Here is a 14,270-nt window from a genome sequence, read left to right on the forward strand (position 1 = left end):
ACCAAAGGGCGGATCGCCGATCCCAACTTATTGCGCCGAATGGTCCTTCACAGCACATTTTTGGCAACTATATATACGTTTTTAAATTCTTAGGTTAATATCTAGCATTCAATAGTTTTCATTATTGTTCAGTTTTCAAGTTAGAGAGCTTAGAACTGAGTTTTGAGACAATATTTCCTTAGCTTTAAAGATTTGAAGATTTCCATTTCTGAGAAAGTGGAAGTGGATGTTGAAGATTCTTCATCTTAGACCTTTGTAAAGACAATATTAATCTTACCCAGTTGATGGTAACACAATTTGATAACGATTTCTATCTTTTTATGATGTCTAGCTAAAACCCTAATTCTTGGAGTGTGATTATATGATTATGGGTTGATTTAGCTGCTGGGTATTGTTAATTGATAGTGTAAATGCTGTTTAAAAGTGATTTTATTCAGTAATTGTGGCTTAATCTAAAGGGTTGTAGTTGCAAATACAACTCTACCTTAGTGTTTTTGGCTTGATCGAGAGAGAGGTTTTAAAACCAAAATTACTGATTTGATGGTCTGTGGGTATTGGGTTATCATGGGTTCAGCTCGAGAGAGTGAATCCTAAACCCTTTTCCACACATTCAGCTCGAGAGAGTGAATGGACTAAAGCGTAGGCTGTTCTTAATTGTTGCTTATTGGTGTTCGAGAGAAACCAATTTAATTCGGGGAAAATTGTTCGAGAGAAAGTTTATCTCCGCTAAAGTCTAACTTATTCACTGATTTACAACTATTCACTATTAATTGCAATCACCTATTTGACTACCTTAGCTCATAATCCAATCACATCCCAAGAACCCGTCTCTATACTTGTTATTTTCGTGTTATTTGTTGTTGTAGCTGATAGTTGAACCCAAATCCCCCTGTTATTTGACATTTGTGTCACCCCAAACTTGAACCATGCTTTTATTCGTAAATGTTTTTACCTATGATTGACTTGAGCATAATAATTTTTTTCTATTAATTCTCAAATACGTACCACTCCCTTGGGACTCGACCCCAACTCACTTAGTTGGGTTATATATTACTAACTAACAATCGTTGATGCTTAGTATTGGATGAAGTATCTTTGAAACGTTATTAATCACAGGTCCTTTGTAATTGAGATCTTCATGATATGAGAGCCGAGAGAGCCTATGTTTCGAGACAAAGAACAATATCTTTTTTAATGTTGCGAAAGCTAGGGTTTTGATCTTTGTGAAGTCAACTTATTAATGAGATAGGGACAAAAGACAAAACTTTACTGGTCGAGGTGTATAAGGACACCGTTGTCGTACTGCTACCTTGCCCTGCCACTCTATTGCAATGTGCAGACACAGTACACTTTATAACTGTTCTTTTTGACCTTACAGAAATGTTTTAAAGATACCAAACCCCTTTAAAATATTTTATTAATCATCAAAATCAGTTTTACAATATTATAACAACTTACATCAGGGTGAGTCCACTAAGTAGACATTGTTTGAACTAGCCACAAACCAATAACCAAAAACTCAGTATTTATTACAAGTTATGTTGGATGGAAAGAGTTTGGAGGCTTATCACATGTCCAAAGGTTGAGAAGAGGAAATTGATACTGCTAAGTCCTACTTGAATACGACAACTAAGCAAGAAATTTGAGGACCGCAAATTGTGCCCCATAAACCAATTTTAGTGAAGTTTAACCCAAAGATAGTTTATGTTATTGTGGAGGATACTTGCCAAGGTGGATAAGAGAAAAAAGAAAGGTGGAATGACCTGGGAGATCCCTATACTTGGTTCCGTTTGTCAGTTAGACCCTCCTACTCATCACTTTGCCAACCAAACCCTTAAACTCACCAGAACACAATATTTTAAACCCTTCTAATCATTGACCGAGCTTATGTGACATTAATATTGGTGAGTTGGAAATATGCGTGATTACACGCGCTTGAAAGCAAGTTAAAACAATATTTTGCTTTTAAAAAAATCAATTTAATTAACAAAATTAAAAAATAAGATTCATCTTCTTCAACCCTCCTTCACCCACACCCACCCTTTCTTCTTTTCCACCATCCCTCTCTCCTCTACCCCTCACCACAACCCTCAACTTTCTTCTTTCTCCAGCCCATTCTTCTTTCTCCATCCCCACATTCACTCTTCTCCGCCTCTTATTCTTTTTTTTTTAATACAAATCAATAGCCTCAACTTCTTCTAAAATTTTCGTTTTTTAGGTTTGAAAAATATTAGTATCATTCTTTTATTAGATGGTTTCAACGAGGAGATGTGGATAATGTGAAGGATGGTTGTGACTATTGAAAATTTTAAAACTCCATTGATAAGCTTGAAAAAACTTAAAAAATAATAAATGGGTCTTGTGAATTTGTAAAATTAATTAAAAATTTTGATTAGGGTTCATTGAGTTTGTGTTAGTGAACTTGTTGAATTTACAAGTTAAATCAAGAACAATTTGATCTACTGGGTATGAATCTAGTGCTCAATTTGTGACCAAATATGAAGAAGATGACTATTTGAAAAGTTTAAGAAATTAAATTAAAAAATTGATCTATTTGATTTTTTTTATTTTTTTAGCACTTAATTTCGCATGTGGCACTAAAAAATGATGTGGAATTCCACGTGTAATCGTGTCCATTACACGCACACTGACCGGAGGAGAAAAAAGCTTAAAATGTTGTATTCTGATGAGTTTAAGGGTCTAGTTGACAAAGTGATGAGTTTGAAGGTTCAACTGACAAACGGAGCCAAGTAGAAGGATCTTTCGGGTCATTCCGCCAAAAAGAAACTCTAATAGTGAGCCTTTAACGGTTTTTAAACCTCTTGAGCTCCCGCTTTCCATGGCATCTCTTTCATTCATTATTTTCTTCCATATCCATTCCCTTCTTTGGGGTCAAAGCTGACGCGTTTTCTTCAACAATTTTCTTTGAAATAATCTAGTCAGTCAGCACAAAGACCCCCAAAATCGGATTTATACCATGCAATTTGCTTCATGTTATCCTTTATCTGAAATTTGAATGGTTTCTGAGAACCTTCTTTTGTCTTTATATAGCCTTATTATTACCCAATCGATTTTTCTTAGTACCTTGATAGTGGGTTGTTATCAATCTTTGTACGTGAAAATCATGGTGACTTTGAAATCTGGGGTTCTTGTAAAGTTTCTTGAAGATATGAAAATTGGGGGTAATGCCTCTGACTCCGAGGAAAATGGAAAAACCATATTGTTGCAAATTAGAAGCATTATTCCTGTTCTTGAAGAAGGTGATCTTTGGCCTAACAGAGGATTTTACCTAAAAGTTTCAGATATTTCACATGCAATGTATGTTTCTTTGCCTGAAGAGCAAAATGAGATGATTCTTGCAAACCAATTGAAATTGGGTCAATTCATTTATGTACAGAAATTGGAGGATGCTCATCCTTTTCCGTTGATAAGAGGCGTAACGCCTCTACCTGGTAGGCGCCCATGTGAGGGAACCCCTCAAGATATTGATTCCGTTGCGAATGTAATGAACATTCTTCAGGCATCTAATTCTGATTGTATTGTTGAAAAAACTGTTATTTCTGAGAATAGGATTATTGAAATTCCATCGAATTCTGGAAAGTTGTCTAGTGGATTATCTGATCCTGATGGGTTGAAGAACAAAAATGATCATTTGGAAAGAAAATCTAAAGGCAAATTTCGGTCTCTGAGTGCCTCAAAAGTTCGTTCAGATGAGAGGACGGTGGGCTTGGATTGCACTGCTAAAAGATCTGACAGTGAGAGGAGAAATTCTGACCTTTTTAGAGAATTACAAAAGAGAAAGAAAAGATCTTTTGATATTGATAGTGATACAGAAAGCATATTGTCATTGCTCTCATTTTCGTCTCATAATTCAAAGAGAAGAAGTTGGAATGAGTCAGAGATTTTGGAAGTTAAAGAAATCTTCGATTCTTCAGTTGTCAAGCACGATAAGAGACCACCTCGTAGTCACAGTCCAACTGTGAGTGCTAAATATCAAATTTACTTTCCTTCATGTTGATTGTTCCAATATTGCTGTGATTATTTGAAGTCTCTATTTATCTATTATGGGGTTCTTACTCAAGGTTTGTACTATCAATGCATTTTCTAAACTGGGGTAAAGTTTTAGCAAAAAAACTAGCATGGTTTTGCTTGAACTGAAATTTGGAAATTGACTTATATCAAAGCATGGCTAAGGTTTCTGTACAGATTTATGCAACTAAAATCTAAGTCAAATACAAATATGTAATAGTGATAAGTAAGCATGCTATGTTGATAGAGTCTTGGCATTTATACTACAAAATTGTAATTGATGCATGTTTGTGTACGGTCTGCAGCTATTCGGAGCGAGTAGGGTCCAACATGGACTTCAGCAGAGATGCATTTTATTTACATAATTGTAGACTGCTGCATCCTGTTTTCGATTGATACTAGGTATCACGTTTTCACGCCACAAAATTTATTATATTGTTCCCAGTGGCTATACTACTCTTTCTGTTTATTAAAGCATATTTTGGGCTAATTGTCATGTTTAACTATTTTAGCATACCATATTTATTTGTGGTTTTTCCTTCTAGTTCATCCTTATTCACTTTATATAGACAGGTTTCATCAGTTCGTTCTGTAAGGTATGATAGCTCCGATGACAATTCAAGTTCAATAGCAAGAAGAAGAGAAGTTGGCTCTGCAAAGAAAATGAAGAGTTCCACTAAGGACAAAGCTTCTTTCTCCAAGATAAATTGTGAGCAAGCCTCACATCCAATTGACCACTTAGCTAATGACAGGCGAGGGGCAGAAACTGGTATATCGTGGGACTCACTGCCCTCAAGCTTGGTGAAGCTTGGAAAGGTGATGAGTTCAAGCAAAAAGTCACTTTCATTGTAATACTTGCATGAATAGTTAAGTGATTTATATTGGTACTGACGTTTGTGATTTTTCCTCGTACTTCAGGAGGTTGTAAAGCAAAGAGACACTGCTCTGGTTGCAGCTACTGATGCTTTGCAAGAAGCGTGTGCAGCCGAGAGGTTGCTCAATTCCTTAAGGTGCGCTTTCTGATACAAAACTTACTTTATTCAAGATGAGTTTGGGTGGACGAAGTTGAAAATTTCCTGATAGTTCTCTCATTTTCTTGCGTCTTCTTGTTTCAATCAGTTGACTGATAGTTTTTGTATGATATGAGGTCTCAGGGCTCTGTTGTGAACACTTTGCATTGTTCTTGATTTTGTTTTGTCCCTATTGCTTATTATGGCCTATATATAGGCCTGGGTTGTAATAATAGAAAGTAGGATCTTGAACTCTAGAAACTGTCTAGGTGAAGCTAAAAGAGGTAGTTACTAGTTTCAAGTTACATCCTGATACCAGCTTTACTTCTTCTATCATTCAGGGGTTGTCTTTTAATGATACATAGCACAATCTTCACAAGTAAGGAATCGTTACAATAATATTAGACGTCCATGTCGAAATAAAATCTATACTAGTCATAGACCAGCATCATTAGCAAGTGATGATCATCATTGAAGAACAGCGTCTAGATTGTTTCAAACTACATAACCTGCTTCAGTAGAGATTACCATGGTTGTTTTTGCTAGTAAGATCATGTAGTATTGTACCATTTTCTAAACAGGAAAAGACACAAGGCTAGAGATAGAGGTAGCCTCAGGTAGAAAAGAATTAACTGAGTGGAGTTCCTTGAAATGCCTTAATACCCAGAGACACAATATAGGGACTTTATTGGCAGTTGCCATGCCAGAGATGAAACAATTTTAAAGCATATGACATAGTTGTGGTGAGAATCTCAGCATAAAATTAGCTGTCACTATCTAATACGGAAGAAATAAGGTTCTATTTTTGATAGTTAATCTTTCTGCTCATGAGCTGAAATATTTCTTAAGCGCATTCCCAATAATCTACAAAAGCTACCAGTGGTTTGGGCTAGGGACTTCCATGTTGGAGGTCTCAAGTTCGAAACTCCTTGCCAGCGAAAGCAAGGGGTTTGCCTTCTGGGTCGAGCTCGTAGCACGGGTTACCTCTCTTGTGTGGTTTGCGAGATATTGCATAGGAGCAGGGGTTTTACCCTGTGCGCACCCTAAGGGTAGCGGCTGCGAGTTTCCCTTGTCATCAAAATAAAAAATTAATACAATGTATCTTCTTATTGTTTTTAGTGCAATTCCTGTGTTACTTTCTTTTCCTTTTCGCTGTTATTCCATTCTGATGGCCCATATATATTCCTTTCTCCAGCAAGTTCTCAGAGTTCCATTTAGCTGAACAAGATGATCTCCAGCCTCACGTTGATAAATTTTTTGATCTTCAAGATGACATGGCTCAGACACGATTAATATTGCAGTCTCTTACAAATATAAGTCCACTTAGAACTTCAGGAGAAGCTGATCATTCAACTTATAACACCAGTTCAGTTAAGGAAGCATTGACCATTGCAGTTCAGAGAAAGAAAAATTCATTTCTGTGGATACAATCTGCTGTGGCTCTTGATCTTTCACCATGCTCCACCACTCTCAATCCAATCCATAACACTATGGCTGTCACCAATATGCCGAAGAAGTCAAGCATATCAAATCGAAGTACCAAACCTAAAGGGTCATATATTATCAAATCACATAGAAACACTGATGAGATTCCCTTCTTATTGTCGTCTGACAAAGATGAGCAACCTGAATGGACTAGGGGAAGCACAATGCCTACAGCCACTGTCCTAGCTTCTTCGTTGCAGAACGAGTGTAGAAAATTGTTTTTGGGACATGCAGAGAAGTACCTAGATGAGGTTGAAATAAAAGCCTCTTCAATGGCAGTAGACAGTCAAATAGCAGGAATGATGTATAAGGTGAAGAGAGTCAATGATTGGTTAGATGTGATAATCAACAAGGAGGTGAATGCTCGAAAGGATGGGAGCTTGGATGACTCAGAAATTGAAATTTGTCAAAGGGTAAGGAACAAAATATATGGGATCTTACTGAAGCATGTTGAGAGAACTGCTATGGCTTTTGGAAGTAGCAGTTGAATACCGGGTGATATCAAACTTGAAGACTGTATATTGAAGCCACAAAATTTAGATATAAGTACAGTAATTGCTATGTATAAAACATGAGAGTGAAAATGTATACATGCATAGATCTTCTCTAAGAGATGATTTGTGCATAATTTTTTTATTTTTTTTCATTTCCACTCTCCTGAATACTTATATTTCTTAGTGTATCTTAACATTGTTGTCTGCACAGACATCTTGTAAATATAACTCCACGTAAATGTGCAATACAGATACCGATTGGTCCATGATTATGAGCATTTCCGTCTTTGCTTTTCTGGGCTTAAACTTACTTCAAAGTTTAAACCGATCCCTGGACCATTTTTGCTGCAAACTTAGACTCATGGGCTAGTATCAGCAAGAGATGGAAATACCAGAACAAATTACAGATCATTCATGAGTACAGATAATGTCTTTTTGATTTTCATGATTCAGTTTGTATAATTAACACCTCATGACAACCTAAGAAATGCTATAAAGTATAAACACTTAAAAACCAGCTCCTTCATCATGTTGAGATATTCAGTCAGAGATGAATGATTAGTCTCTCATGGATAAGATGATAATATAACCAGTCGATAGGTTGAGACTTTATTAGACACCATTACAAAATGACAATAATTCTCTATCTCCCTGTATGATAATCCTCTCATCGATCAATTTACTAATGTACAATAAGACCACCATGTCTTGTGAGCTTTTCAACATTATGATTTTGAAGTGCCTATCTTCAGATCTAGGCCAATGTCCATTCCGTTGTATGCAATGGGAGCATACATCCATAGGTCATCAGAGCTCAAAAGCTGTAGACACCCAAACAAAAAATTAAGCCCCATATTAATTAAAATCATCTCTTGAGAAGCAATGAACATAATTGGTATCATTAGTTTTTAGATAGCCATGGCATCATTTTGACTATTTTATATACTGCTTTCACTTCTTTTATCCCACTCGTGTTGTTTTGCTCTCTGTACGTGAAAATGCAAGTCTGCGTTAAGGCTAAGAGAATCCCTAGCTTAGAGTTGGTATGTTCAATGACTGCAATCCTAGTTTGTGAAAGGGATGATAAAGCTTACCTTGATTTGGAGTTGCAAAAATTTGACATACTGGACTGCCTCTTCAAGCATGGTGCTAATATCAACCTGTTGTCAAATATGTTGACCTTTCAGTTTCAAATTCTCTTAGCAGATAACATGACCTTTGATGCTGTTTTAGTGACTGATTACACTTACCTTAGTTCCATTAGGGACTAGACTCTGCAAAATCCTTAATCTTTGATTAATTTTCTCTCTTCTTTTCTGTAAAGAGGAAAGAAAATATTCTTTTGATCACATATACTAGATGATGGAGAAAACAAGCAAAAGTAGGCGATTAACACACAGTTAAATACCCTAGCATACAAGCTCTGGGAGTCAGTTGCTGAGCCTCTGCTAGCTCTAGATTTAGGTACATTAATAGATTCATCTTCTGAGCAGCAACTTATCGAGTTCTGCCTCTGAAGTGCAGCCTTGGTTTCCCCATCCATCTTACTAGTCTTTTTCAGCTTTACGCTTCTCTTGTTCTTTGGGACCTATATAAGAAAAGAAAGATCAGATGAAAACATGAAATAACAGTTCACATGATAATACTCACATCCCCTAGCAGGTTGCACGATCTCTTTTTCTTAGAGCTCTCTGGTGGACTATCCAGTACTTTAGCCGTGTTTTCACCAGACTCCATGCTATCATTGCTCACATCTTGGTTGAGGAAGTCATCCACTTCAATTGGATTGTAATTAGCAAGCACCTGAGAGGGTGAACTTGTGTTTTCACCTTCCACCATACCATATTCCTTTGTTATTGAACTTTCATTTCTCGTCAAGATTGATCGAACATGACTCTGGTGGTAGCTTTCATGACTCGGAAGGGAAAACTGAGAACTACTACAACCATTATAACTAGAAAAATACATAGAAGGAGTAGTAATATTGTCAATGTTATTAGGCTGCCAAAGAAACTGAGCCATGAAATCAGCCTCCTGATCAGTGGAATACATTCCACTCCATTCATCTTCAAATACAGGGTCCATATTCTTATTATAACTAAGAGCCTGTAGGGAAGCTAATGGAGCTCTTCTATGTTATTAACTGATCATAGAGAGCTCAATATGGTTGACGCATAGAGACACATATTTATACCAACACAAATGAAGACTTTGTTTGTTCCAACTAGTAATTTAATTATACTTCATTCCCTCTGCATTTTTTTTTTTTATGTCTAATGGGGGATTTCAGTGCACAAAACATCTCATGTTCACGCAGGGTTCAGGTAAGGACTGCACTCAAGGGGTATGCTGTAGACAATCAATCCTAATGCAAGCATTAGTGACTGCTTCAACGACTCTAACCTATGACCTATAGGTCACATAGAGAAAATTTTAGTTTATGTCACCTTTTTAGATTTAATTTGTTAAAAAAATGACACAAATATTATATTCCGTAATTCCTTAAGTTTAAATTTCTTATTTCACCCATACTAAATGTTTAAAATTTTGGGTTCAATTAAATACTGTCATACAAAATGTAATGAAGAAGTATTGGTCACTTGTCCACAATATGGACCAAGTACAACTCAACTAAGAAGACTTGGTTTAATTAATTATGGACAAAATGATGCAACCTTTGAGAGGCTTTAAACTAACTCTATATATACATAACAACAATAATGAGACAATCATTGAGAAAAGGGTTAACTGTCACCTGTTACTTCAATTCTATGGAACACTTTAATGAGAAAAAAAAGTTGGAAGTGAGATGAGGGCAGGGTATTGTATAGATAATATGTGGAGAACGTGAGGGTTTTTTTCAATACATTAATAATAAAAGTGAAGGCAATGATTTAGTGATATCACTAGCCTACACATAGATCGTGGCGGTGAGTCTTACATTCTTAAAACTATCTGGAAAAAGACATTATACCTTCCATGCTTGTATTTAAATGGCCTAACCTATCGGTGGCCCCCTAAAGTTGGCACCAATTTTCACTTAGACACCTTAACTAAGCTTTGTTCATTTTAGATACCTCATGTCATGTCCCGTTGTATCATTTTAAAACTTGTTACTGACATGCAATAGTGAGTGTAATATACTCAATACCAGCGCGTGAAAGACTCATTTAATCATTTTTATTTATTTATTTTCATTTTCTTCCTCATTTTTCAGCCACCATCTCTCAAAACTTGAACTCCTTCCCTGGAGAAATTGTTTTGATAATGCTATAGACAAAAAAAAAAGAATTTCAACACGAAGGAATTTCACAAAAAAAACTAAATTTCAACCCATTAGAAGGGTTATGATTCATGTTATCGCAAAGAAGAAGGGCAACGGAAAATCTTGAAAATACCATGGGTGTGGTGGGAGAGGGGTGGAGAAGACGATGTGGGTGGCGAAGGGGTTGGGGTTTGGGTGGGCAGAGGTGGAGAAGACGCTGGGTGGGTGGGGGAATAGTGGAGAAGACGATCTGGGTGGGTGGGGAGGAGTTGGGATGGGTGGGGTGGAGAAGACCTTGGTGGGATTGGGTTATTTTATTTTATTTTTTGTGTAAAAAATTTCCACATGTCATTTAGTCATTGGCTATTTCTTCATTCTACTAAAATATCATTGTTTAAAAATTATTTTTAATATATATGCCACTATTTTTATTTAATTTGCTATTTTGACACGTCATCGGCAAGTGTGTTACACACCTTATATATTTGACTTGCTATTTTGTGAGTTTTTAATATTACAATTTCTTGCCATATTTCGGTCCTTAGATACATATATCTACCACGTCTAGATACATGTATCTCGGATACATGCTAAATAGATATATCTAATTATGTGTATCAAAATATGAAATGTAACTGAAACACATCAATTTAGGAGAAATCACACGTATAAGTATTTGCGCATCACTGATCCAAAAAAATTCAAAATTCTTCCCATTTTTTTGAGCATTAGAAATCTTTTCACCGCTTCTTCCCTGAATTTCTTCTCCAAAAAAAATCAAAAATTTCAAATTTCTTCTCATTTTTTTCGACCATCAAAGATCTTTCCCATAGACACACATAATCTTACTCAGATTCATGAATATTTTATTAGGTACATGAACTCTTAATTAGATACATGTGTATATTTTTATCAGATACATATTTTGACCACCTCTTTCCTTCTCTCCCCTTCGTCTCTCTCCTCTCTGGCCATAGACCAGCGCCACCTTGCTGCTCATCTCCTCGCCACCATGAAACTGTCATCTCCGTCGAAAACCCCACCAAACTAGTGGCAAACTCTTCGTTCCTTGCTGCTCTTCTCCTCACCACCAAAATCCTGGCGAGCTACCAAAACCCCAATGACACTCCATCTCCAGTAGGCATCAAGGACATGCCGATGAAAAGTGATACCATCATGGTCAATTCTAAACTAACTAGAAAGTATTTTGGGTGATGAACGTGGGAGTGAAATTGTAACACCTTGCAACTCTATTCTGAGAATCAGAATCTTTCGTTGTAACTTGTAAGTATGTAAGCTTGAACCGGGTGATGTCCTACTTGTGCTTATGTTTAAGGTTCATTCATATGTGTGGAAAGTGTATTGAAAGGTGTGTAGGGTCATAAAAGACCTTTAGTACTAAGTCGAGTTCAGAACTTTCCTACTGGCTATGTTTTTTCGCATTAGTTCATGCAAAGATCAAATTCAAACGACCATATCTCTCAGCATATGGTTCATTAATTAGGTAGACCACCTATCAAATTAAAGGTCTATGAGCCTTTTTTCTAACTACACCAAGTTTGCATCATTTCAAGTTCAAAGTAGAAAGTTATGACAATTTTACCAGAGATTACCACAATAAAATTTTCAGAGTGTGAGAACTACGAACCTCATTTAAGGGTTGTAAATTGAAGTATGACCCGTACTGTCAACTCGTGAAACAAACTTTTAAAAATCATTTTTTGGTTTGATTCTTACGAATCCAGCTACAGGCCGTAAAATCATCTATCGGCCGTAATTTGAGCCTGTAAAATGATGTCTTAAATCCTTTTTTTGGGCCTGATTTTCAAAGATTTGATTACGGTTTGTAAAATCAATTACGGGACATAATTTGAGTCCGTAGAATGAACTTCAAAATCTCCAAATTTCAGCTTCACTTGCACGGATGAGATCTACAACCTATAGATCAAACCACAGACCATGATGACCTTGTGGAAGGTTTCCGACAACTTTTTAATTGAGGTTTATTTTGTATTTTCTCACTTTTTCTAAGTCTAATCCATGATATTACGCATATCCTAAAATAGTTTTCATGCTCCAGACTCAATTCCTACACTTTTAACTCCCTGCAAACTCAGAAACTATTATAAGCAAGGCAGAAGTTAGGGTTTCAAGTCTTTCCACCCACTCAAAGTATAAACGACAAAAAGTTGTAAACCATACGTATCCTTCATTCAAATATTCCAGTTTCCTTTTCTAATCAATTATATAGTGACTTTTCAATGTAAAGTAATGCCTAAAATTCAAGTTTAGATGAAATGTGTTATCCTTAAGGACCGTACCTACACGCTTCAAGTTACAAAATTTCCATGAGTTGCAAAAAAATTGTCCAACAAAATGTCCCCAGATGTTTAAAAAGTTGGACAGATTAAAATAAATAATTTCTTTTTGTTCAATCATAATTCATAGTATACTTGGAATTAAATTAATCTCATCATTAAAGAGAAATGTAAGTTGACTTTATCATGTTGTATCTATAAATAAATAACAATAATAATTAAAGTTATTAAGTTCCAAAAAAACCAAAGGACGTTACAACAAAGAAAGGATTTAGCAAAAGGTATTTTGCTGCAATGATATGATTATCGCTATATTATATTTAGCGATAATAATAATTATGGGTTTTTATAATCAACACTTTATATAAATGTCATTAAGTCTTCAGTGACTCTAAATGTGATGACATTAATTCAATTGCCATTAATTTTTTTTCCAACAATAACTATTATTACTAAAAGGAGAAAAAAATTCTACTAAATATCTCAGATTGATAAGTAATGATTTTCTTTATTTTTTTTTGCAAAAAAGGTGACTCCGATTGAGTACTTGAAATTAATGTGAAAAAAAATTATGTCCTCATGATCAGTGGCGGAGTCAGGATTTTTAATAAAGGGGTTCAAAATATGAAAAAATAGATACACGAAGTGGTCGAAGGGAATTCGACATCTATTATATATACCTAAAAATTATTTTAACCATATATAAATAATATAATTTTTCGCCGAAAGGGGTTTAGATGAACCCTAACTCTAATTAAGGTGGCTCCACCACTGCTCATGACCTGTCGATATTTTTTAGTCAATAGTTTGAAGCAAAAAAAATGAGTATTACTTACTCCCTCTCTGTCCCTAATTACTTGTCTACTTTTAAAATGACACACCTATTAAGAAAATAATTGACATAGTAAGTTTACCATTTTACCCCTATTAAATATGAAGTGGATGAATTAAAAACTTAAGATTTTCAAAAAAATTCTACCTTTTTTAAAGTAATTAATTGATGGTATAACATGTAATTTTTTTTGTCCTTTCTTGATTTGTCAAAATGGACAAGTAACTAAGGACAACTAAAAAAAATAGACAAGTAATTAAAGACAAAATGAGTAATATTTAAACATCTATATATAGATTACGTGAAGGACAAAGACCATTATTACTTATTAGGTAGACCCTATATACCCGCGCTTAACAGACGAGAAAAAAAAGTACATTAATAAAGTTGATTAAGAAGATAAATTAAATAATGATTGATCATGATTAGCACTATATATTTGATTTTTGTTTTAAATAAGTTTGGTCATGAGGTGGCATCGTGTGGCAAATTTAAAATTTGCCCAACCGTGCTATTATTATGAATCTAAAGTCTTGTTATGTGAATTATTCTCTTAACTATATGTATTAGGGACAAATATGACTACTTTATTATATTTGTCTTCCCTCCTTGATGCAAGATTTTATCCCCCAACAACCAAACAACATCTATTAGTAAAATACTACTTAATTATTTATTTTTATCTTATTTTTTCTACTGATCCAATACATATTACTCATTTTATCTCAATTTATGGAGAATCATCCAAAAAAATTATGATTTTTAAATATTTGAAATTCATAATTTCTATGATTTATAGTATTTTTTACATGATTTTCAAACAATATATTACTTTAT

At 35.1% G+C, this 14,270-nt stretch overlaps 2 protein-coding genes across 2 annotated transcripts; one reads left to right on the plus strand and one right to left on the minus strand.

Annotated features, from left to right (window-relative positions):
- Nucleotides 1-2,784: 2,784 nt before the first annotated feature.
- LOC125865285 (uncharacterized) lies at nucleotides 2,785-7,290 on the plus strand. The gene is made up of 4 exons (XM_049545493.1): nucleotides 2,785-3,979; nucleotides 4,603-4,845; nucleotides 4,948-5,039; nucleotides 6,235-7,290. The coding sequence occupies exons 1-4, from the start codon at nucleotides 3,017-3,019 to the stop codon at nucleotides 7,010-7,012; spliced, it is 2,076 nt and encodes a 691-aa protein (XP_049401450.1). The 5' UTR covers nucleotides 2,785-3,016; the 3' UTR covers nucleotides 7,013-7,290.
- A 323-nt stretch (nucleotides 7,291-7,613) lies between these two features.
- Nucleotides 7,614-8,561, minus strand: LOC125865305 (transcription factor bHLH84-like). The gene is made up of 4 exons (XM_049545515.1): nucleotides 8,427-8,561; nucleotides 8,269-8,334; nucleotides 8,113-8,178; nucleotides 7,614-7,839 (listed from the first exon to the last, which is right to left on the minus strand). Exons 1-4 carry the CDS (start codon nucleotides 8,559-8,561, stop codon nucleotides 7,744-7,746), a joined length of 363 nt encoding a protein of 120 aa, XP_049401472.1. The 3' UTR covers nucleotides 7,614-7,743.
- Between the last annotated feature and the right edge of the window lie 5,709 nt (nucleotides 8,562-14,270).

The sequence above is a fragment of the Solanum stenotomum genome, chromosome 5 (genome assembly GCF_019186545.1).
Source record: "Solanum stenotomum isolate F172 chromosome 5, ASM1918654v1, whole genome shotgun sequence".
NCBI lineage: Eukaryota > Viridiplantae > Streptophyta > Magnoliopsida > Solanales > Solanaceae > Solanum > Solanum stenotomum.

Excerpts from the sequence above, each read along its gene's own strand:
- LOC125865305 (XM_049545515.1), bottom strand. The coding sequence starts at position 8,561 with ATGGATGGGGAAACCAAGGCTGCACTTCAGAGGCAGAACTCGATAAGT. Across the intron at positions 8,335-8,426 it reads CCCAGAGCTTGTATGCTAGG|AAAAGAAGAGAGAAAATTAA; the intron begins GTATTTAACTGT and ends TCCTCTTTACAG. Across the intron at positions 8,179-8,268 it reads TAGTCCCTAATGGAACTAAG|GTTGATATTAGCACCATGCT; the intron begins GTAAGTGTAATC and ends ATTTGACAACAG.
- LOC125865285 (XM_049545493.1), top strand. The coding sequence starts at position 3,017 with ATGGTTTCTGAGAACCTTCTTTTGTCTTTATATAGCCTTATTATTACC. Across the intron at positions 4,846-4,947 it reads GCTTGGTGAAGCTTGGAAAG|GAGGTTGTAAAGCAAAGAGA; the intron begins GTGATGAGTTCA and ends CTCGTACTTCAG. Across the intron at positions 5,040-6,234 it reads AGGTTGCTCAATTCCTTAAG|CAAGTTCTCAGAGTTCCATT; the intron begins GTGCGCTTTCTG and ends TCCTTTCTCCAG.